We start from the raw sequence: 25,109 nt of genomic DNA, 5'->3' as shown, positions 1-25,109 counted from the left end.
TATTGCATAGACTAGAAAATTTAAGTCTTCAGAAAATTTTTAGTGTTGTATCTTGTATAATAAGAAAGTTGTATGGAGATTAAGTCGAAAAACCTTTGCTTAGTAAAAATGCAAAATAGAATAAATCAACTTCATTTAAATAAATATATATAAGGAATACTTATGAATAATTGGCAGATTTATTAAATACCAAAGAAAAGAAATAGCCTTTAGAGACTTGTATATAAACATAATATTAATTATTATAATGTACCTACATAAATTATAAATATGGCATTTAATGTTGTTCGTGTTTCCGTCTCTTAAGGAATAGAGCTTCATGAAAATCATCTGAGCTTAACTTGTTTCTATCGATATGTAATGTTGAAAACAACTCACCGTCAGTCATTGATTTTGGAAATGTAAACACACATCTACTTTTGTCGGCCATATTAGCTGAAGCACACATCCTATCTTCACTAAACAAAGTTTGATAGGAATGCGCTTTATTTGTATGGACAACGTTGCATTCTTTACATGAAGTTAAATTGTCAGCCGATGTACCTTTGTAAAGTGGCTTTAACATAAACTTTGGTACTGTTAAGCTTGCTGACCTCAGTTGACGACCTGATACTGGTGACTTTGTTTCTGGCGTACGATTTATAGATACACCGGATATGAAGAGTGTTGGTGACTTTGGGATACCTGTATCTGATTCTATATCTGCAGATATATCATTATCGGCACTGTCTTCAGAATGGCTGCTAAATTTTTCAATTCTAATGTTTAGTTCAGGCTTGATAGGTAGTTCATCAGGAGTTTTTGATTCATTTTCTAATGTTTCATCTGATGTATCCAGGGCAGCAGTTTTTCCTATTTTACTTAAACGTTTGGGCAATGTAACACTAGATGGTTTAGATGAGTTTTGCCAATACAGTTGAGCCAAGATATTGCACAGCTACAGAAAATAAATAATATTAGTAAAATTTTCAGCAAAAATAATCATGTAATACATACTTTTTTGTCTGAACTTATAGGAGCGGCAATATTGCTGTCATCCAATGATGTGACTGCACGACATTCACCATTGTTGTTAATTTCCATGAGAATGGAAGCAGTTCTTCTAGGCAATACTTGAAAGCCATGATTCAGTTTTCCACGTTTTCTGTCTATTTTATCTTGTCTGTCATCACTGTTCATATGATAAACATTAACACAGTATCTAAGCAAAGAAATCAAGTTATAAACAACTTGTTTGGGAAACTTCCTGCACACAACAAACAAACCTTCGATTATTTTTGTACAAATCTCTACGTGAGAGGAGATCACCAAAAGACAATGATCGTCTAAGATTTTTATTTTCCATACGACTGTATATGTCTTCACTAAAATCTAAATAATAACTGTTTTTGTGTAAATCACCTACTTTAAACACACCATCATCGAGTTTTATACCACTACATCTGAAAAAAATATTTTTTAATTATATAACGTATCATTTTGTACACATTAATCGAGTTTAATTAACAAACAAATGTATTACTTGGGTAAGATAAGAGGAATATCTGTTTTTAAAACAGTATTCTCAGGAATATTTTTTGTAAGTAAAATGGTTTCATTGTCGTTTGTAGACTTTGATACATTTCTGGATTTAGTCATTGCAATTTCATCTAAAGACATCTGTAAAGCCATTTGCAATTGCTGGTCATCGTCATTTGAATCTTCAACAACTTCTAAAAATATAAATATCAAATGATGAATTGTTTTGTTTTCAATAAAATTATAGGTTAAAATTAGTAATCACCTGAATAATTTTTGCTACAACTTGCTTCTTCGATCTCTGACCTAAAAATAAATATTAGTGTTAACAATACTTATAAATTATAATTGATTAAATTAATTAAAAAATATATTATAATGTACTTTTTCTTTAGTTGAGCATCTTTTATCATTTGAAGTCTAGACATTTCAAGTGCAACAATAAGATCCATTGCAAAAGTACCAACAATACTAGTGCGCTTTTCCTTTTTTCCTATAAAAAAAATTAAATAATGTAATAATGTAATAATTAAGAGGACTCCACACGTACATTTGTTGTCTCTGACCTAAAAGTGCGTAACATAGCAAATTTACGCTCAGCAGATAACGTTTAGCTCCGTTAGTTTAAAAACTAGAGTGAATTGACCTATTATGAAACTTAATGGTAAGAACATTATCTGTGTTTGTATGTTGATTTTTTAAGATTCTACAGTTTTTAAGTGAGTTATGAACTTTAGTACTTTACGCTATATTATACACGCATAACTTGCTAAAAAATTGAACTATCGTAAAAGGCAACATACAAACAAAGATAATGTTCTTACCATCAAGTTTCATAATAGGTAAATTCACTCTAGTTTTTGAACTAACAGAGTTAAGCGTTATCTGCTGAGCTTAAATTTGCTATGTTACGCACTTTTAGGACAGAGACAACAAATGTACGTGTGGAGTCCTCTTAAGTAAAAAATAGTTTAATTCAAAATTATTGTTATTATTATTACGTTTAACTAAGTAGTAAGAAAATTTATTTAACTTACGCTCTTCTAACAAAGTTTTGTGAGTATTTTTGCACCTTAAGCTACAGTATTCATGAAATTTTGATGTTCTAGGATTCCTCACTCTTGCTTTTTTACAGTGCTCCATTTTACACTGACCAAATACACTCACAGCTAGAGCTCGATCCAATTCAGTTTCCTTGTTTTAATAATTAAAAATAATCAAATGTAATGTAAAACCAAACTTATAGTAATTTAAATTTTTTAACCTCTTCTTCATCTGAACAACTTTCAGGCCAATCTAATATAGCAGTAAGGTTACGATGTCTTCCTTTTGAATCTACAATCCACGGATTATCTGGATCGATTTGAATTGAATCTCCAATTGCTTTCTTCAATAAATCCTAAAAATTGTTTTGTTTATTTATTAAATCTAAGTTTAGGAATTTGTACACTCACTTTAGCAGTAGCATTTATATGCTTTTGTGACATGGTGGTTGATTTTGGTTTGGTAACATTTGGTGGAATAGAAGGCATGCTTTTTAAAGATATAGATCCATCTGATATGGCATTAATAAATTCATGGCGTTTTCGTCTTAGTATACTAGTAGTATTAATAATGGCACTTCTTGGATTACATAAATATTGTCTTAAAACCATTCCTGATAACTTTTCAGTAACTTCCTCAACTTCATTCTAAAAAGTAAATTGGATTCATAACATTTAAGGAAGTTGAAAATCCGATAATTTTAAATGATATAAATTATCTATTTTATCAAATTATTAAATTTATATCAAGTAAGTTAATTTAAAATTAATTAATAATAAACATTTTTTTTAATTTTACCTGCATGAACTCTAAAATATTTCTATTATATGCACTATATAGCATATAAAACCCATACACATACGATGCACACAGAACACGTTTGGCTTTCTGCACTTCAACAACAGCATCTTCCACAAATTTTGTACGTTCGTCATCTATAATAAATCAGAATTTAAAGTGATTATTTTATAGAATAGGCTGTATAGATTTTAAGAATCTACCTTCAGATATATTTAAGGCAGCTGAAAGAGCTATTCTCCAATTTTTGACAATTTCTACAAACAGTTCTTCCATAGTACGAGTCACTTCATGTTTTTTAAATTTAGTATAATAATGAAGAAATTTACTTAATTCCAAACTTTGCTTATTCTTTTGTTGAGCCTATGGAAAAATAATTATAAAAGTGATAATATTAGTAGGTATTATTCAAGGTTTTTAGATTATAGAGGTTGCCTCATACGGAAATTTCGAAAAAGTAGGAGTGGGAGAACTAGTCCGATGACGTCATTGTAGTATAAATTGTTAACATCGTATACTACAGTCTACAGTATACAATCTACAACTACAGCTATCATTGGTTTTGAGTTTACCGTATTAATTATTTAAATATTTATTTTATTTTTACTATATTTTCATTTATTTTCATTGTTTGTACATTTCATAAGTTTATACGTATTATGGAATCAAAGATATTAAAGCAGAAAGGAGGCTCATGTTGTGCTATTGCTACTTGCATAAATAACTACAGTAAATCAAAAAATGATGGAAAATCCAACATATCATTTCACAGGTAGGTACTTAAAATTATTATTAATGCATTATATTATATTTCAATATTTATATTAGTATAATACATGTAAAGTGTAAAGTGTATACCTACTATAGACAAGGTCCAAAAAGACCGACACTGTATATTAATGAATAATAAAACAGTCAAGTAACTGAAAATAATATATATTATTTATAATTTAGGTATTTAGGTATTTATTATATCTATTATTATATGCATTTAAAATATATTATGTTTAGATTTCCAAAAGATCTAAACTATCGGAAAGAATGGGTTCAGAAATGCAAAAGAGGTGACCATTTTAATCCAGATACATCATTTATTTGCTCTGATCACTTTAATGTTGATGCATTTGTTCGAGACTTAAAAGCAGAACTTTTAGGTAATATTTCTAAAAATAAAACTTTGATATAATATATTTTATTCTTTGATGTATTTTTAGGATATAAATCTAAGAGTCGAAGACTTAAAGAGGATGCAATTCCTACGTTGAATTTACCAACTGACTTAGTTGAATCTGCATCAATCATTAGTCGTAGAAGTAGGATGGAAAGAAAATCAATAAAAGAGGTTAATATTAAAATTTATATTCATGTATTAATTTTGTCCCTGTGTATTACCACAGTCAAATACTTAAACAGAAAGTTTTATATTATTTTAGTATCATAATTTATAACATAATTAATAATTTGTAGTGATAATTTATTATATATATATGATGTAATATCATGATTCATGACCTCATAACCTGTACAATTTAATGTTTATCTGATAATTGCAAAGAAACAGAATAAAATATCAAACTCACTAATAAATCACAAAATATAGGAATAAATATTATATTATATTATCTCACTTATCACATTACTTTGTAACTCACAGATATTTATTAATAATTGTTGTAGGATCACAACAAGATAATCAATTCAGCTCTTAGTACATCCAGTACATCCAAAGTACTGTCTATACCAGATGATGATCTTACACAAGTTAACATTGAACTAGATTATGAGCAATTTTATATCAATCTACTTAAAGAATATGACATATTAAAAACTGATTACAGTGTACTGGAAAAAGAAATTGCGTCAATTAAAAAATCTGATATTGACAATAAAAAAATTAATGAATCACTTCGTTTGAGTATAAAGGTTCTAACTAAAAAGTTGAAAGAAACTAACTTGCTTTTAAAACAAACACAGAAAACTACAACCAAACAAATCAAATTGCTCTCTTTAAATAAAAGTCAAACCATTGAAAATCAAGTCAAGAAATATTTGTCATCTATATTTTCTGCCAACCAGTTGAATTTAATAATGCGAAAAAAGAAAAGGGTCCATTGGACAAGAGCTGAAATTTCAAAAGCCTTCACGCTTAGGTATTTCAGTAAAAGAGCATATGTCTATGTCAAAAATGAACTGCATTATCCTCTACCTGGTAAATAATTTTTTATTTTATACTCATTGAGCCATTATACTTAGTTAAAAAATGTTTGTATTAATTTTAAATTGATTTTAGGACTTTCTTCTCTTCAGAGGTGGGCCAAAAGCATAGAAATGAGGAATGGTGTTCTTCATGATGTACTAAATCTAATGAAACTCAATGGTGAAGTATTGAATAATTCTGAAAAGCTTACAGTATTAATGTTTGACGAAGTAAAAGTGTCTAGTGTCATGGAGTATGATGTCCTTCATGATGAAGTTGTTGGGCCTCATAACCAAATGCAGGTGATTATGGCTCGAGGACTAGCATCACAATGGAAACAGCCAATTTATGTAGACTTCGACAAAAAAATGACTAAAGACATTCTCTTTGATATAATTGAAAGACTGGATCAAATTGGATATAAGGTTGTTTGTTGTACTAGTGACTGCGGTGGGGGAAATGTTGGTTTGTGGAAATCTTTAAATATTAGTTATGAAAATCCTATATTCTCAATCCCGAACGGAAGAGATATAGTATACATTCCAGATGCACCTCACATTCTAAAGCTTATCAGAAACTGGTTATTAGACACGGGTTTTCAAATTAATGGCCAAATTATCAACAAAAAACCATTAGAAGCATTGGTAAGAAATATGTCTACAGAGCTTAGTGTTTGTCATAAACTAACTTCCGAACATTTAACCTGTGATGGACCCCTGAGACAAAAAGTAAGATTAGCAACACAATTACTGTCTCATACCACCGCAACTGCACTTAAGCATTATAAACCTATAACTGATATAAAATTACTAAACGACACAGCCAACTTTATTGAATTAGTTAACAATTGGTTTGATTTAGCAAATGTTTCACACACAAATGATAAGAACTCTCCTTATACAGCACCATATGGATTATTAATTGATGAACAAGATGCACTTCTCGATAATGTATATGATATATTTTTAACAATGAGATGCAATGGGAAAAAATCGCTTCAAATTTTTCAAAAGGCTCTTCTTATGAATATTAATGGAACAAAACATCTTTTAAAAATTTTACAACAAAATGGCTTGGAATATCTTTTAACAAGTAAAGTAAATCAAGATGCTTTAGAAAATTTATTTTCACAAATTCGATCCAGAGGAGGACTGAATGACCATCCATCCCCTCTTAATGCGTTGTATAGACTACGAATGATTATTCTGGGTAAAAATCCTGGTGTGGTTTCCAATCAAGCGAATACCACCGATAAAAACAAAGAAGAATTTATGGTAGCCAGTACATTAAAAAAAATTAATTTTTCTATTAGTAATGAACGTGAAAATACAGACAACTCTGAAACTGATACAGACACAAATGATTATTTAAGCGATACTGATGAATCATCAATATCATCTGAGGTACAATGTGTAAACAAGCTTGAAATGACCAATGATGCAGTTGAATATTTAGCCGGTTGGATTGCTAAGAAATATCAACTGAAATTCCCTGAACTTGGCTCTATCACATCAAAATCAAGTTATGATAAAAGTTCACATGAACATAATTATTCAATGCCATCATGGATAAGTCATCTATCTTATGGTGGGCTTATTGTTCCAAGTAATAATTTCAAAACAAATATATTTAGGATTGAACGTTTATTTAAAAAGATAACAAAACAACAAATTCCGAAAGGCCTGGGTGTTGTCAAAAATTTAACTAAAAAAATAATATCTAGAATGGATATAGAAAAAAAAAAAAATATAATATTGTCATCCAATCGTATATCAAACAACGAATACTTATTCGTATGAAATACTACAATAAACAACACACACCAAAGTCTAAATTCCGCTTACAAAAACTACAAAAATTAAGAAGGCTGATGACATAATCTATTTCATTGTAATCATGTTAAGCTGTTGTTATTATAAAATTATATCTATGTGTTAATATTGGTATTGAATTGTGTATTTAATATTAAATTAAATGTTTCAAGTAGTATATTAATTACTGTTTTATTTTAATTACCATTATAATCAAAAATATTTTTCCCCCATTTTTTTTAAAAAGTTTATTATAGGTATTGACTAATAATATTGAATTTAATAATACAATATTATTTATATTATTTAATATGAAATTATTTTTTTTTGAATAAAATATAAAATATACAAACATTTTTTTTTATTTTCATAAATATAATAGATTATAAGTGTATATGTTTGATCAACTGAACTACTTGGAACAATAAAAATTTAAAAAAAATATAATTAATAAAAATGACTATAAATTCTGACATAAAAATAATACATTTTGTGAAAAACATTTGATTACCTACTGATTCTTTTGTTGTTTCTAAACACATATTTTTTAGCCTTTGTTCATATTTATTTTTTATTTATTAAAGCTGTAACAGTTTAGATATTTAACAATTTAATAATTATTTTTGAATTTAATTCAAGTACCTAGGTCAGTTAATCAAAAATATTAATTTTTCACCTTTTCTATTACAATTCCAATGCGACACGGCTATCCGCCGGTAATCGTATACTACAATGACGTCACTAGATCAGCTGCGGCGTGCGGGGTTTTGGTTTTGTTTACATGATTATGAGGCAACCTCTATAATCTAAAAACCTTGGGTATTATTATCATTTGCCATGTCAAGCCAATATGATAAGCATAATAAATTATATTTACCTGAACAAAATAAACAACAATAAATTTGGGAGGCATTAGTCAAATATTTACACTGAAGGGCTAAGCCCCTCTCTAGATACACCTGTGGGCAGGTATCAACTTTATAGTATCTACATGTCGACTGAGAAACTCCACTCCCTTTATACATTTTAATCTGTCACTAACTACCTTTATGATTCTCCTAAACACTGTTTGATGTGTCTTACCAATATAGCCCGTAATGTCAATATACAAAACTTATTATTACTTTAAATGTTAAGTTTAAGAGATTTGCTTGTATTTTATTATTGTTTTAGATATTAAAACAAATGTTTTATTTAAATAAAAAATTAAAATCACAATAAATTTTTTGAAATAATAATTTTATATGAGTACTTACTTCTTTTACAAGAAGACCACGTTTTTCATCAGCTTTGCAAACAGCATTCATACGATTGCAACGGAAAAAACCACCAGTAGCTGAACCATGTTTTTTCCAGCTTTCTTGACATATCCAACAAAATTCAAACTTACACTATAGTAAAAAAAAAAATCATTAAAATACATTTTTTAATAGTAATATTTAATTATAACATGTTGAGACAAATCAATTAAAAAATTTATTATTTTTATTGAAAATATGTATACTTTGTGAACGTTTAGAGTTTTAGACGGCAAACTGGTCATGTTCTTAACATGCGTGGAATATAAAAATAACTTTTTATTAATAATTTATTAAAATCTAAAATATCGTACCTACCTTAAATAAAGATTGAATATTTGTTTAATATTCAGTAAAATGTATAAGTGAGAAATAAAGAAATTTACCTTTGAACATTTCATATGATTACAGCCTTCATTCTTCTGTATAGGCGAGTTGCAATTTGGACAGGGTTTTGAATTTGTGACCAACCACAAACTATTAGCGGCTTCTTCATACTCTGCGGTTGTCTCTCGAATCTTATCTGGTTTAACTTCAGATATTTTAGTCATCCACTGAGACCATTGTTGACAACTGCATGGAGTATGAGCATCTCCCATACATTCCCTATTGAATAATAAATACATAACACAGTACAAACTAATGCTTTAAAAAAAAAAAAAGTTTAATTAATTTATTACTAATAATAGCTTTCAAAACATACCAACAAAAATAATGGCCTCTGCCACAGTCAACTGAACGTGCAATTTTAGAATTAGGCTTTGGTTTTCTACTGATTGGTAGGCGAACAGCAAGTCCACAGTTTGGAACAGGACACCATTTAATGGAACGGTTACTTTCAACAAAAGACTAAAACACATTTAGAGTTAAATGGTATAAATTAAAATAATGATTATATATTTCTATAAGCCCTATTTACTTCAATGTTAAGATCAAAATATCTCCGAGCCATTTCAGGACTAACAACATTTTCAATAAGTTCAGTTGGAACTAAAATATGGCAGTGTAAAGCGGGGCAACAGATGTTGCTAGAGTCTTTTCTTTTAATTTTATATGTTAAGTATTGTTTCCAACATGAATTACAAAACTTATGTTCACAACACAATTTAATTGAACAATCAGATAATGGCAGTTCATTCAAGCAAATATCACACTGAAAAAATACAAAATTATTTTTAAATAATTAAAATATTAACTAACTAATATAGCATTTAAAGGGAATAGGATTCTCAGTAAATTTTGAAATGCATTACTTAATGTAATTTACATAGTACACTGAGCTTTGTAAGTTGAGAGTGGGTACTACATTCAAATAGTTAAGTGTTAAAAGGTCACATATTTGAATCATAAAATATTAACTGAACTAAGCCAAACAAAAATAATCTATAGGTTATTATATAGGTTATTTTTAAAAGGAGAGCAAGTTCATTAAAAAATTAACTTGAATAAGTTAATTAAGATCAATATAATGAACATTAATTATTAACTTATAAATATTCCGTCCCACGAGAGTCCATACGTAAACCGCGCATCGATATAGTAATACACGATGTCTGTTTTCTCCCACCATGATGCCATTCTCACTATTCGGCAACGTGCTGATGCGCAGTGACGGACACGTTTTAATGTATGGACTCTCGTGGGCTAGAGTATAGTTATATGTTAATAGAAAATAAGAAATAACCAATAAATGAAACTCTACAAATTTAATGTTTTATTAAAAAAATTCATCCTACTATTTCTTTATTTTTATTACACACTTAGGCGGCTAATTTGTGAGCAGCACAGGAGCTATACAATAGATGTATAGTTTGATACAGCATGGGTGACAAATGAGTATTGCCAGACTATCGCCCGACCAAACGTGGTCACCGACAAAGTTCCTTTTTAAAATGAATAAAGTACAGTATAGGATGTCAAATGTAAAATTAATCAAAATTCAAAATGTTAATTTTTTTTATTTATAGGAATTGTAATTTTAGGGTGAGAATTTCTATAGCAACGGCTTATAGTATAGTCGTTACCATCTATAACAATACCGGTCGTTATGACATATGGGGTAAAATGACGTAAATTTCAGGGCCCCGGAAAAATTCTATTTATTTATATTATGTACAAAATCAAATTTACTGACAGTATTTATCTGATTATTAAAAATACACATTATGCATTTATAATAAAATATAATGATAATAAATAATAATTTAGCCTGTAACTAATTTTACTAGTCACTAAATTTAAATACATTTTAAATTCATATAACTTACAATAGTTTGATCATTAACATTAAGTTGAGCTTCTTCATTTAAATTTGTCTGTTGTAATAACCCATTCAAATAAAATTTTTTGGTCGACTGCACAGACATGGGTACCTGAACACCAGCAATTTGACAACACTTGTCTGGGTCACGAACCCATCGTTCAAGTAAAATCTCTCTAGACCATTCTAAAACATTAAAAAAATATTTAAATAAGACAAATATGATATGTTTTTAGTTCGAGATAATGATAATTTTACCATTGTTCCTAAGCAAAGCTTCAGCAGTAAATAATGGCAAATTCAACATATCAGCAGTTTCTACCAATAACTGATCTTTTGCTTCTTGTAAGTCTTGTGTGCGCAACCCAGCATATGTTTCCTCCTCTCCAAAATCATAATCATCCACAACAGTGAAAATATCTTTCAGGTCTTCACCCTTATTAAAAAAATATATAAAGACTTTAATATAAGATTACTTATATTTTATATTTTATATTATCGGGTTTTTGGATGCTACCTTAAATATTTTAATAATTTTTAGGTATAAGCATATTACAAGAACACTTACAAAAACCATTCGAGACTCTAATTTACGAGCTAGGGTCTCATTTCCATTTTTCACAGCTAAATCACAAGCAGTCTCTTTTTGGTTATTAGTCTTGAATATCGGGGCACCTCCATGTGAAAGCATCAAATCAACACAGTACTGTAAACCTGAAGCCGCTGCAAGATGAAGTGCAGTGTTTCCATCCTATTAAAGTTATAATTGATTTTTATATATTTTGAGATTATTATATTTATTTTTGGTTAAATTACATTATTTTGAACACTCAGTCGTATTTTCTCTCTCCTTCCATCTGATAATTCTACTCCTTGCCAGTTTAATAATATTGTTACACAGGCAGCACGGCGTTCTTGTGCAGAGTAAGGGCTTTGTGGAGAAAGAGAACAAACTGCATGAAGTGCTGTTTCATTAGAGTTATTTTTTTTATTTGGATTTCCATTATGTTCATTTAAAAAAGCCCTATAATTCATTAATAAATATTTATTATTAGACAAAGAATAATTAAATGAATACAGCAATAATTTACCTAAGTAAGTGTTTCATTCCATGTTTTGCTGCATAATATAAAAGAGTATTATGATTATGACTATCTCCATAGCTCCAATTGGGGTCTAGAGCTTTAAGTTCTGGAGAGTTAGAATACAACTACAAAATCAAAACAATTAAAAATATTATAGGTATTTTGTTTTATAAAATGTTTAATATTTACCCGCATAGCAGCGTATTCATCCCCTCGCTGTAGATGTTTTTTGAATTTGGTAGACGTACCACCCATTTTGATTTTTTTATAGAATATACCATATCTATCTGCTTTCAAATATCCATGCTGTTTTTTTTTTAAATACTAAATTTGTTATGATTCTCATTTTTAATGGCAATACTAAAATTATAAAACCATTATTAATTATTATATTTTTATTACTTAAGTACTTTATTTATAAACAATAGGCCAATAACTAATAATATTATTGAATAAGTTTACTTTATATATTCAGTTAAAATATAAATAATAAAAATTATGTATACCTACTATATTACTGTTTTTTATTATAACACAATTGTGAATCATGTAAGAGAATAAAAATGTAGATAACCTCTTTTGATAATTTATATGTGTATATGTAATAATAATAATTTATAGCATTTAGAATAATAGTATGCTATATTCAGTAGTGTAACTATATTATCTAATTTAATTAGCCTATTCATTTAAACTCAACGCAATTATTATACAAATACAGTGTAATATAATAAAAATAAATGACTTGTTTTATTTTAGAAAAAAATATTATAACAAATTAGTTTAAAATTAATAAATATTATGAAATAATAACATGGTACTCAAGCAAATCTTACTAAGAGTCAACAATATTATTTAATAAAAAAAAATACTCGTTAATACTATTGTTTATACTACACATTAATACACACTGCTGTCTTCATATTATCTTTTGTTAACCATATTATAGTAATTAAAAACTGTTAACAGAGTGTGCAATTTATAAATTGTTTCTAAAGGTAGAATACATCTTATAATTTGCTTACTAATCTGATAACATATTATGTATTTAGAGTTGTGTTAATTTAAAATGCATATTTAGACCAAAAATAATATGTCAGATTTTTGTATAACTAAAATAAAATAATTTTCTCTGAGTATTTTATTAATATTTATTTATTCAATCTGAAAACTTTGAATTGATTTATTTAAGTAGGTATACAAAAGTAAATTATTTTGTTTTGTTAAAAAATTAATTATTTTAACATAATTACTTCACATTGACAAATCAGCTCTAGTGTTTGTAACTTATTTTTTATAAATAGTTATACTATATTATGTATGACTGTATGAGTAATAAGTACTAAAAAATTGGCTTTCCGATATATTAAAGTATAAAAAAAACAAAATGTTATAGATGCTGTATAAATATAATGTATGGACAATATTATTGTATAATATACTAAATTCCACATAATCTTCAAATTAGGTAATATACAAAATAAAGAAAAAAACATAATTAAACTAAGATCATGTTTTTTTAATGTATAATCTCATTATAATTTTATTTAATTCTTATGAAGAACTTTAAACAAAAACATTTTAACTATCAAAAATAACAAATTCTCATGAAGTTTCACCTTTTCACCATACATTCAACCATATTAACTATCAACTCAGATTGTAAGAATTCTTTTATAAATAAAAAAATATATATACACAACGCTCACGAATACATTTTCAAAATATAGACAATAAATATATATATTATCAAAAAAATTCCGTAAATTAGTGTTTATATTATGTTTACATAAACTGTAACTTTAGTAAATAAAAGGATTAATCTATTCAAATACCTATTGTTATCTTTCAATGTTAAAAATTATAAGTTTCTCATGTAACATGTTTCAACATAACAAACAAGGTATAAAATAACTCTATATATATCAGAAAAAATATAAATATTGAGCATACAAGTAAAATTGTTTAAAAAAATAGATTATATTAATGAAGCGTATAAAAGGAAAGTACAATAAAAAACAATGCTTGACATTGCAATTTCTATTAGTTCCTAAATATCCATTATGATTTGGAAGGTGTACAGTATACTATATAACATCTGTGGTTTCATGGTTTAATAAATATTGAATCTAAGGCATACTGAGCAATTTCCTTTTTTAGATTTTTAGTAATCGAGTACTTAGCATTTAGATAGGATCTATTATGATGGACATTAAAGAGGTAAATATTACAAACTATAATTTATTTAGTTTTATTAAATCATAATGAATTTAACAAACATATCTGATACAACATAAATAATTATAATAAGTTTTTTGTAAAGAAAATTCCTTTTTCTTACTAATGTCAATTAGCATCAATAAAATTAATTTTAAGCTTACAAATTACTACTAAAAGAGTATAAAATGATAAATTATATTTTTATATTTTGTTACAGGTTTTGTTCTTTATTATTTTAATTGTATCAATCACAAAAAGTTTTGGGGAAAATGATTATAAAACAACCCAAAGCGTTGAAGACACAGAAGATGAGCCGATTTATAGTAATCATAAATACTTTGATGAAGATTCAATGGGTTCTATACAAAAATGTAATATATCTATAATTACAATAATATTATAATTATTTATACATTAAGATGTTGACTGCATTCCGACGCTAATCGGCTAATTGACTTAGCCAAGAAATTTGATCACCAAGAAATTTAGTTATGTAGTCAAAGCCATTTGTTGTCAAATATACTTTTAAAATAAATTGTTTATTATTTTGTACGTGCAGCTGAAAGTTATTTGATCATTGGTTAATGTGGTTCAATAGATTTTTTAAAATATATACAGTCGGACTTGGTTAACTTGAAGTTGAAGGGACCGGTCAAAAAGTTCCAAGTTATCCAAGCATAATACAATAATGGGAAATTCTAGGGACCAGGAAAAAGTTTGAGGTATCTACGATTTTGAGTTAACCAAGTTTGACTGTATTATACGCTGTTTGTAAGTATAATTATATAACAGCAATTTCTATTTATTAGAAGTTATTATTAGTTATAACTTATAACTTATAAGTGAGAACCATAAAAAAGATGTACATATTCAACATTTATAAATATTAATCGATTCTAGATTCAGAGAAAAAGTATTCATTATTTTTTCTTTATTTGGTCAGTTAAATTGTTTTATGAATTAAGGTTAGAAATATTATATATTATTATTAAATATTAAGTACCATTTTTGAAATGTTCATAAAACTTTAAATTAAAATAATCCGTGGGAATATGATGAGTTAAATTGTAAACCTTCACATACATTAGAAAAAAAATAGGTGGTCTTGTAGTAAAGTATATGCATAAAGTAAAGTAGTAAAGTATATGTCTAAATATTGTCTGAAAACAATTGAATCATCATTTAAATTTACAACATTTTTTTGTTTATTTTGAAAGTCAAATAAGAATAAAATCTAAATCAATATGTCATACTCTCAAAAATATTATTCTTTATAATTTTTGTAATAGTTGATTTTACCCCAAGATCACGAAAAAATACAGTTTTTTAACACTGGTATTAGTAGAGCAAAATAGTTTATATCACCACTTAATAGTATAAAGTATGTACCTACCAACTTATACATGTATAAAATGTGCAACTAAATTTATTAAAATACAATTCAATATAATTAAATTATAAATATTAAAAATTCAATTTTTTTTACCTATTTTAGTGATATCTTTTACTCACACAACCCCAATAATGTTATATTTCTATATACCTATGCTAATTAAGCATTTTTCGTATAGATTGTACCTACATATTCTTATAAGAAAAAAAATAATAATATTAATGATTACCTAGTGAATGTGTTTTATTGTTTTATTAGACGAACCAGGGAGAGTTCAAATTAAAGTCTACAGGGGACCTGACATAATCGAAAACGATGAATCATATGCAGCGCACGGATTTTGGGTCAAACAACCATCGGAAGATTATTAGAGGAGACTATTTACTTTGTATATTAATTTTAATGTGAATATAGTATTTATTTAAACATTGCTCTTTTATATTTGCATTAATAAATGTACACAGTCGGTGGAAATGTTCAAAGTAAAGAGCTTTTGATCCAATTACTGAATTACCACACCTAACTAAAATCTTTATTACACAAACATAGCAATTAGGTAGTAATTATTTCAGTTAATGTGCCATAGGCTAGGTATAATACGTTTATATTTAAATACATTTATCTAGCATAATATACTCACAATAAACTCGAAACTGGGAGTTTATATAATGACAGTGTTATTATATTGGACCGAGTAACTAATATATTGAAAACTTGACTATGCATTTTCGCACGATAGAAGCGAAAGTATGATACGTGTGTCGTCGAGTTTTTGTCTTCATTCTGCTTGTTTCCGTTCCCGCGGAACAACGAGACGATTAGTTTTGCAACATATTGCTACTCCGCGTACCAACTACCAACCACGGCCTACTGTCTAGTGACTATTATAGTCTGTCTACTGAATTTAGACATCACACGTTCAGTTTCCACTTTCCAGAATCGGTATTCTGAGCAACAATTAATGAACAAAATATTATAATATTACCAGAACCCGTAATAAAACATAATAAATAATAATACACTTTATCAAAACAAAAACAAGAGATTGCGCCCGCGCGAAAATCCCCCTGGAACAATAAACACTTCATTGTCGATCATTTTACATTGATATTTTTTGTACCTATTATTATTTACTTATACCCATATTCATATATTATAATACAATATATAAACGTAATAATATAATACATTTTGTTATGTCTAAATCGTGTCATAGAAATAAATAAAAAAATATTATTATATTATTCCTATGGATAAATCTTTTAGTCCGTGATATCTGTTCTGTTCTGTGATAAATGATAATACTAATAAGATAAGGGTGCTGGACCACAAATAATAAACATTAAACAATAAACTTAATGAGCAGTTGAGCACTGACCGGGTTATACGTATTAAGGGAATGACCGAATGACCAAAATAATAGAATCATTAATATTTAATCTATTCGGTGCACAGATTTTGGAGAACTCATGATATAATTTATTTATTATTAATTATTTTTTAATTTATCATGGGAGAAGTAATAATCATTAGTCGCTAAAAAGTAAATAATATACTTCCCAACTTTAATTTTGTTTTTCGACTTTTTTGATTCACAATCTTAGCCCGTGAAACATAGCATAAAAATAATCCGCTTGCATTAGCTTATTCACTTACAGATATAACAACTGTATTTTTATTTCTGATCCATTATGGCGTTGTGTGTAGCGGTAGTTAGCAAAGAGGTAAGAAAATGATAAATGATGCATCACAGATCTTATGTTTTTTTTAATTACACAGTTGATTTCTTTGTTTAAGGTAGGTACCTATGTTCCATTAGAAAATTTAATGTTTTATTGATCACATAATATCTATCTTATTCTAGAACAAAATACCTTGGATAGGTTAAAAATTTAGAATATAAAACCGGTATCAATAATTAATTTCAAAATATAATCATAACATAGTTAATGAGACACTGATATAAAATATATTATGTTTCATTTCAGAACGCGCCAAAGTATGTAACTTCATTAAACCCAGAAGACGAACTACAAATTCAATATGAAATACATTCATCAATTGACTTTGTGGAAGAAAAATTGAAAACTGGTAAAAAGGACATGCGAGATCTGTATTTAGGACTATTGTACTCTACAGAAGATCATAAAGTGTATCCTTTACTTTTTCAAATTTTTTGTCAAAAGAAACATAGTTTATGCTCATTTAAAATTTTTTTTCCAAATTTAAAGCACTGAATAGGTTTTAAATTTTTTTTAAAAAGTTATATTTTCATTCACACGAAAACTTAAAAAACCATTTTTTTTTTATATGTTGGATCAATTAAATTTTAATTTTATTGTAATTATACCATTTAAGATATACTTACATAACTTCATTTTTTTTAAAGGTAAACATTGCCATCGATTTATAAATAGGAGTAGGTATATTATTAGTAATCCACCTCCTTTCAGGAGAATTTATTTTTTTTTAAATTTTTCTTAATATTCTATAAATAATATTAAAAAAGAATAAAATATATATTGATACATCTTCCAGTGTAAAAAATCAACAACTTTTTCAAATACTTTCAGGTTTAGCCTTTTGAACAGACTTAAAAAATAAAAGGTAGGTAAGTGGATGTCGCTCTGCTGTACAGTAGGTGACAAGTGAGTCACTGTAATAGATGATGTTAAATTTGAATTCAATGATATAATATTATTGTATAAGAAAAACGATTCTGAGCGAAAACGGTCAGTCAGCATACGATATTACCAAGTATATTTTTTTTTTTTTTTTTTTTTATTAAGAAAGATAATTTACAATCTGTACACAGTAATTACAATAAGCAAATGAGATATAAAACAGAATAAAATGACATGAATATCGTGTTGAGGAAGAAACCCAATGGTAACACCTCTTCCAAGTATATTTGATGATATTATTGTGAATCAAGTAATTTATATATAACCTATTAACGTGGAACCTTGTTTTAAATTTTCAATCATTAGTTATAAAAGTTGAACATTTTATAAATTTTCAACTACAAAATAATAATTAAATTTTGTCAAAATTCAAACTTTAAATGCTTATAAAAAAAAATTGCGCCTATGTATTTTTAATATTTTTAGAACGCTACACATCATTATAAAATCAATACATTCATCGCTTCGCTCAGAATCTAAAATAGAAAAATTAACACAGGTTCTAAGTTATATTTTTATCAAAGGCATAATATAGGTATAAAAATTATTGTTACTATATTAATGTGTAATTAAAATATATTCAGAATTATTTTTTTTAGTAGGTATATCAGAAAATGTCACGGTTAATTTAAGTTGGGTATCCAAAAATCCAAATTTTTTTTAAAGAATAAAGTTTATTTTTCAAAATATATAAATACTTAATCAATTTTTTGCATATTCTCATTGTCAATTTTCTTTAATAATTAATCATTAGATATGGATATGTAACAAATACTAAAGTAAAATTTTTTGTTGTGATTGATTCTAGCAACTTGTTACTAAGAGATAATGAAATACGTTTTGTAAGTTAAGGATATTTTTCTAGATTATTTAATATTTTATTCTATTAAATAAATGACTACAAAATGTTAATGCATTATTTATTAATTCTATAAATATGTGATTTTCAGATGTTCCGAAAATTGCATACAGCGTATACTGATTTAATGTGTAATCCGTTTTATATTCCTGGAGATTATATTACATCTGAGTAAGTATTTAAAAAAATATAATATTACACTGGATGATTCGAGCTATTTAAAAATATTTTTTTTCAATCATATTGAAAAGTGAACCTACATTTTGCGGAGTATCTCACCTCTGTACCATTTTACTCTAATCATCTAAACTTCAAAAAATTATAAATTATAACCAATTAAAATCAAACCCATTTAAAATTTGATTTTTCTACATAAAACTTCTCAGAAAAATATCCTGCTTGGGAAAATGAAATGATAATGTATGTCATTCTAAAAATTGAGAAACTAAAAAAAATTACAACTATAAAAGTAATTAAATTTAAAAAAAATGTACTTATGTAAACTTATTTTTGTGATTAATTTTAATTAGTTCAATAAAAAAATTATTATATCGTTTTTAGATACTAAATTGTAAATAATAATTGAAAAATTCTTTTTGTAATATCGTATATTGTAATGATTCAGTTTGGATTTATAACTTGTTTTCATGAAAAATGTATATTGGAAATTCATACTAAATATATGTACGGCAAACTAAATAATTTTAAATCTTTTTTACAGGAATTTCAACAAAGTTGCCAGAGGTATTTTAACTGGAAATTCATAAGTAGATAATTAATATAATAATTATATAATAAAATTTTTTTAAGTTGGAGAAAATGATTACAATTTATATTATATGCAACTTTATTTTATTATTTTTTGTGTTTTATAAAGATTAAAGATATATTTTATAGTTTTTAATATAATTGTATTTAATTGTTTTATGGTTATTTGCATACATTTCAAAATAAAATGATCCTGTTAACTTATTAGTTCCTATAATTTATTTATTTATAATATGTAATATTCTAATAAATTAAGACTTAAAAAATTATAGTTCCAAGAAAAAAAAATTAAGTGCATATTAAAATTACCAAACGTTCAAATTTTCTATTTCTTTTTAGAACTGAATGTATTCATTAAACAATTTGTTTTTTTCTGTGTGTATGTATACATGATTTATAGACTTGTGGTAGAAAAAGTATGTCATTGATTTTCAACTTCAATATATTTCCTGTAGGAAAATGAAGTTGGTACTTTTGGGAGGTCAAAATGAAAAATTCCTAATAATATTTAAAATAATTGGGGAAACAAAAAAAAATCTTATACTGTAGGGAGTAACTCAAAAACTTAACATTACTTTACATTTTCACCAATTTTTGTAAAAGAAAATAATATTTTGACTTTTTAAACTATTTATAGCTGACTAAAGAAATTTTTATTTTTATATATTTCTATAAAAAATGTTCACATAGGAAAAAAGTGTGAAAATTTATTAAAAAATATTGTAAATATATAGTCAATATTTTTTTTTAAGTGTTTTAATTAACATTTCACAAAATGTATAGATATTTTAAATTGTTATTATGGTTTTTTCTATAAATATTGTTAAAAAATTTTTGCTGGGTCAAATAGCTAGAAAATAGATTTCTTATAAGCTATTTTAATTATAAATAATAAAACATTTAACATAGATAGATTTTTTTTATAATCATTTAAAGCTTATATTTTAACAAAATTCATCAGAATGCAAAAATGTGCAAATTATTTTGTAGTCAAAAAAATATATTACCCACAGACATTTTAATTTTTAATTTTCTGGTCAAAATTCAAAAAAGCTTTAACATTTAGTACTAGATCACATATGAGTAGTTATTAAACAAATCAAAAAATAAATAAAATTTCGAAATACATAGGTTAGGTTAGGTGTGCATGATTTTTTATTTAACCGTTTTAACTTTAAGTCTTGATAAAATTCGATGCACAATCGTTCTGTAGGTAAAAATGTATAAATTTACACTGTTAATTTATTCAATTATTATAATTCAGGCTTGAAAATGTAATACAAAATTAAGGCAAATGTCATTTTTGTGCACAAACATAGGCTTTACCGGAATAATGATCCTGCTGTGTAGAATCAACAAAATTTGGTAATTTTTCACTATTCACCTATGCCACCATTTTGGTATATATACTATATTCAAAATGTGTACTTTAATTTGGACGGTAAGACCGCTGCGTAGTGGGTACTTTAACCAATTTTCCGCCCTCTACATTCTGGGATTTTCACTTTGCAACCAGCTACATTCTGAGATTTCTAGTGATTTCTACATTGCCCCCATATAATGCTTCTGGGGTTTTTTTTCCAAAATTTAGTATCTAAATAAATTCGTAGTTTTGCATATATAAATAAAACATTGCCCCTTAAAAAAATATGAGTAGTCTTATCATTGAGAATACTTTTTTTTCCTTACGCTATCATGGTTTTGGCACTACTTCTATAGTTCTATATACTTAGTTTGTTATCATTAAAACGATTTTAATTTTTCAATTTTTATAATTATAGTATAATATAAAAATATAAAATACTTAATAGGTAAGTGCTAAGCAGTAGCTAATAAGCACTAAGTTGAAGCTAATAAGCACTAAGCACTATATAACACCAAACTATTTACTTAACTAATGTATACTTGAATATTTAAATTTTTTCACTTATAGTGATGTGCCAGGAACTTAATGACTGTAGTCTTCCGGATCAAATGAAACAATACGATGGACCAAAATCAAGATGACATTAGGACTACAAAACATCTGGTTCACAAAACTGATAGTAATAGATCTAAATCGGGTTTGGATGAGCCGGATGAGCTTCCTAGAGATCTGAGTATTTCATACTGGGATTTAATTACGTTGATCTTAGCTATTGTTAGCCATGTCATTGATGTTTGCATTGATTACAATGTCGCCTATCAGTATTACAGATATGAAAAACTACATTACTTTGTGTTGACAGTTATTTTTATACTAGTTCCTTCCATAATAAACACTTATATGAGTTTAAAAATGTGAGAACAGCGTTTAAGCTAAAAAATAAATGATTTTATTGATTTTTTGGTTTTATTTTAAGCTACTCTATTCAAGAAGATGTGCAGAGAATAACCCAAAAATTACTTACAAATCGACTATTATTGCCATTCCTATTGCTACTTCAAATGGCCCCTGTATTTAGGTATGTAATTTTGAGACTTTATAATATGACAACTGATTTATTATTTTATAAAAATTGTTGAACATTTATATTTGAACAGAAATTATTTGTAAGTATTTAGTATCAACATCTCTAAGTATATTGTTTTAGTTATTATAGTTACAATAACGATTATCTGTGTGATGGATGATAATACCGTTCATTTTAAAGTATTTTATATGCCTTGTAAATGTTGTAATATAGTTGTTTGTATGTAGGTATTATGATGTATTGAAATATGCATTAAAGTCTCGTAGTGCTGCTCGTAAAGGAAATTATGAAGATCAGAAGAGCTACTATGCTTTAATGGCTAAAGAAGACTCCTATGTGTCATTATTGCGAATCTTTGAATGTTTTTTAGAAGCTGTCCCTCAGCAAATATTACAAATATTTATAGTTTTGGCTGAGAAAAAACAGGGTTCTACTTTTCAAAGTAATGTTATTATTTGTAATTTTAATTTTAAGTAGATACCTACTATTGTCAATGCCGGATAGGCAAGGTATCGGCACACCGAGTTTGAGATTTTAACATTTGACCACAGCTACTGTAAGATTTAATAATTTGATTCAAATATATTATGTATTCATTTTTGTACTAATTTCTCATAATCATATAAAAATAAAATTATGGCAAACACTCATTTTTAGCCCATATTTCGAGCGACCCACCAAGATTTTCTCGGTAGCATATCCGGGCCCGATTTTTGTTGATAACATTTTTAGATATAAGTCCACACCAAATTTGTAAGATGTTGAAGTTTTAAAATATATATATTTTTTAATCAGGCTTTACTGAAAATATTATTATAAATTATGTATTAATATTTTTAAATTTATAATAAACTATATTTTTATTTAAAGGTTATTGAAACCCAGCATTAGGATTTATTCATATTCAAATAAAAATGATTACCATTTAGTTTAAGGTTTTTGTAATACTGTAGTTAGTTATAACTCTTAAGCCTTAAATAGTTCTTGTGTAGATATATTATACAAACAGTGCAGTTTTGATAGGGTGGTACTTCCGTGTGTTGGGTTCAGGAAACTGGGAAAGGGTCTCTTGTGTTTGCAGGTTGTGCATTGTCAGTCATTACCATTGTTTGATCCAGAGAACAATGTCTTCAGCTATGCCAGATATTCCCTCTCTTCCTCCTCTCTCTGAGGAGGGGGTCCTCGCACTCACCTGATTAAGCATTTGTGAATTCTTTAGTTCTTCCTGTAGAGCTACCTAAAGGAATATGTTTTTAAAAATCGGCCTCACATCTCTACAAATTTGGGAGAAAATTTCTGCTATATCAGTCAAGATGTGCCAAATTGGTTCCCAAAACTTCAGAAATCACTTTCATCACTGTTGAAGGCCATCAATCTTTCTGATGTAATTTTCCGAACTTATGCATAAAACGGTATGATGTAGCAAATATAATAAAATTAACTTCATTTCTGTAAGTTGTGTCGTTTTTTAATAGTCTTTCAAAACTGTTTGTTTTGCTGCATCCTGTATTACATTGAATAATATAATTGTATGTTTTTTTAAAATTAAAATAGTTTTATGTAAATTAAATCATTTAAAAATAAATACCCCTTAAAAGTAAATTATTTAGCTGTAATTTAAATGAATGCTAAAATATTTAATTATTGTGTAGTGCCTATATATTTGTTGTCTTTGTTTGAAATATCACAGTACACATTTGAATGATTTTAAGTATTGAATATTTTAATGCATATATCATAATGATTGTAAATATTAGTTTAAGTTTATAATAAGTAACTTATGATAGGTAGTAAATTGACCATTATTATAATTTAAAACTATATATTATTGATTTCAGTTATTCATCAATCTGCATCTATTGCAAGTTCAACTATAGGTATTGCTTGGGCTATGGCTTCATATCATAAAAATGTAAGAATTGCTTATGAAAATCGAAAAAATATTGGCAATACAGGAACAGTGTTACAGTTTTTATGGCACATAATGATTACAGGTATGTTTAACATGTATTTAAGATTTAAAAAGTATATAATAGAATAATTTTAAACTGGTTTTAAACATATATTCCAAATGATTTAAAACATCATAATATTATTTAAATCCATTATGAAAACATTTTATCTAAATGTATAATAATACTTTTCTGTGTTACAATCTGTAACACATTTTTATTTTTCAGTGTCCCGAATTTTGTCTATTAGTTTAGCTGCTATAGTGTGGCCACAGTTAACTAGTATTTTTTGTATGGTTCATTGGCTCTTTATGACATTGTGGATTTTCAAATATCAGAACGTAACATTTTGTATGCCATCCAACCAATCTGAAGAAAGTAGAATCATGAGATTTTTTTTTTCAACAATACTCGGTCTCGTGTACATTTTTACTTATTTATCACCCAGTGAAGGCCAGGGGAATTCAAGAAATCGTTACTTAGGGTATTATGGAGTATTTCTAGTAGAAAATGTAGCTGCAGTAACTATTTGGGCTATCACTGGTACGGATCAAAACTATTGGTACTACTATCCGCTGATGATAGGTTCGATAGCACCATTTTTTGTTGGAATTTTGTTTATGACAATATATTACAAATTTTTCCATCCTCATACAATTATATCTTTTACATAAATGATATTGTTGAACCATATAACTCTAATAATATGAACACGTTTATTCCAGACATTTTAGGTAAAATTATCATTGAAATCAAATGATCTATTAAT

General features: G+C 26.8%; 4 protein-coding genes across 4 annotated transcripts; 3 read left to right on the top strand and 1 right to left on the bottom strand.

Annotated features, from left to right (window-relative positions):
- Positions 1-217: 217 nt before the first annotated feature.
- On the bottom strand, positions 218-16,638 carry LOC132942707 (ankyrin repeat and IBR domain-containing protein 1-like). Its single transcript, XM_061011326.1, has 22 exons — positions 16,265-16,638; positions 12,201-12,371; positions 12,018-12,136; positions 11,743-11,950; positions 11,495-11,677; positions 11,185-11,362; positions 10,934-11,112; positions 9,586-9,819; positions 9,370-9,515; positions 9,053-9,272; positions 8,625-8,759; positions 3,564-3,723; positions 3,361-3,497; positions 2,973-3,209; positions 2,783-2,917; positions 2,556-2,712; positions 1,903-2,011; positions 1,784-1,824; positions 1,523-1,712; positions 1,266-1,442; positions 997-1,201; positions 218-937 (listed from the first exon to the last, which is right to left on the bottom strand). Exons 2-22 carry the CDS (start codon positions 12,264-12,266, stop codon positions 278-280), a joined length of 3,876 nt encoding a protein of 1,291 aa, XP_060867309.1. The 5' UTR covers positions 12,267-12,371; positions 16,265-16,638; the 3' UTR covers positions 218-277.
- On the top strand, positions 4,400-5,577 carry LOC132942712 (uncharacterized). Its single transcript, XM_061011334.1, has 3 exons — positions 4,400-4,514; positions 4,575-4,702; positions 5,038-5,577. Exons 2-3 carry the CDS (start codon positions 4,679-4,681, stop codon positions 5,575-5,577), a joined length of 564 nt encoding a protein of 187 aa, XP_060867317.1. The 5' UTR covers positions 4,400-4,514; positions 4,575-4,678.
- A 314-nt stretch (positions 16,639-16,952) lies between the features above and the next one.
- Positions 16,953-20,054, top strand: LOC132942713 (trafficking protein particle complex subunit 2-like protein). The gene is made up of 5 exons (XM_061011335.1): positions 16,953-17,348; positions 17,613-17,776; positions 19,063-19,150; positions 19,259-19,338; positions 19,889-20,054. Exons 1-5 carry the CDS (start codon positions 17,316-17,318, stop codon positions 19,932-19,934), a joined length of 411 nt encoding a protein of 136 aa, XP_060867318.1. The 5' UTR covers positions 16,953-17,315; the 3' UTR covers positions 19,935-20,054.
- A 1,581-nt stretch (positions 20,055-21,635) lies between these two features.
- On the top strand, positions 21,636-25,020 carry LOC132942498 (XK-related protein 6). The gene is made up of 6 exons (XM_061010934.1): positions 21,636-21,746; positions 21,869-22,215; positions 22,278-22,379; positions 22,616-22,830; positions 24,227-24,382; positions 24,569-25,020. The coding sequence occupies exons 2-6, from the start codon at positions 21,923-21,925 to the stop codon at positions 25,012-25,014; spliced, it is 1,212 nt and encodes a 403-aa protein (XP_060866917.1). The 5' UTR covers positions 21,636-21,746; positions 21,869-21,922; the 3' UTR covers positions 25,015-25,020.
- Positions 25,021-25,109: the final 89 nt, after the last annotated feature.

Source organism: Metopolophium dirhodum, chromosome 4 (assembly GCF_019925205.1).
Source record: "Metopolophium dirhodum isolate CAU chromosome 4, ASM1992520v1, whole genome shotgun sequence".
Taxonomy (NCBI): Eukaryota; Metazoa; Arthropoda; class Insecta; order Hemiptera; family Aphididae; genus Metopolophium; species Metopolophium dirhodum.
The sequence above is the reverse complement of the archived record's forward strand: the minus strand, read 5'-3'. Positions and strand labels throughout refer to the sequence as shown.

Excerpts from the sequence above, each read along its gene's own strand:
- LOC132942712 (XM_061011334.1), top strand. The coding sequence starts at position 4,679 with ATGGAAAGAAAATCAATAAAAGAG. Across the intron at positions 4,703-5,037 it reads AAAGAAAATCAATAAAAGAG|GATCACAACAAGATAATCAA; the intron begins GTTAATATTAAA and ends TAATTGTTGTAG.
- LOC132942707 (XM_061011326.1), bottom strand. The coding sequence starts at position 12,266 with ATGGGTGGTACGTCTACCAAATTCAAAAAACATCTACAGCGAGGGGAT. Across the intron at positions 11,678-11,742 it reads GACTGAGTGTTCAAAATAAT|GATGGAAACACTGCACTTCA; the intron begins GTAATTTAACCA and ends TAACTTTAATAG. Across the intron at positions 3,210-3,360 it reads ATATTTTAGAGTTCATGCAG|AATGAAGTTGAGGAAGTTAC; the intron begins GTAAAATTAAAA and ends TTTACTTTTTAG.
- LOC132942713 (XM_061011335.1), top strand. The coding sequence starts at position 17,316 with ATGGCGTTGTGTGTAGCGGTAGTTAGCAAAGAG. Across the intron at positions 17,777-19,062 it reads TCTACAGAAGATCATAAAGT|ATATGGATATGTAACAAATA; the intron begins GTATCCTTTACT and ends ATTAATCATTAG. Across the intron at positions 19,339-19,888 it reads GGAGATTATATTACATCTGA|GAATTTCAACAAAGTTGCCA; the intron begins GTAAGTATTTAA and ends TCTTTTTTACAG.
- LOC132942498 (XM_061010934.1), top strand. The coding sequence starts at position 21,923 with ATGGACCAAAATCAAGATGACATTAGGACTACAAAACATCTGGTTCAC. Across the intron at positions 22,216-22,277 it reads ACTTATATGAGTTTAAAAAT|CTACTCTATTCAAGAAGATG; the intron begins GTGAGAACAGCG and ends TTTTATTTTAAG. Across the intron at positions 24,383-24,568 it reads ATGGCACATAATGATTACAG|TGTCCCGAATTTTGTCTATT; the intron begins GTATGTTTAACA and ends TTTATTTTTCAG.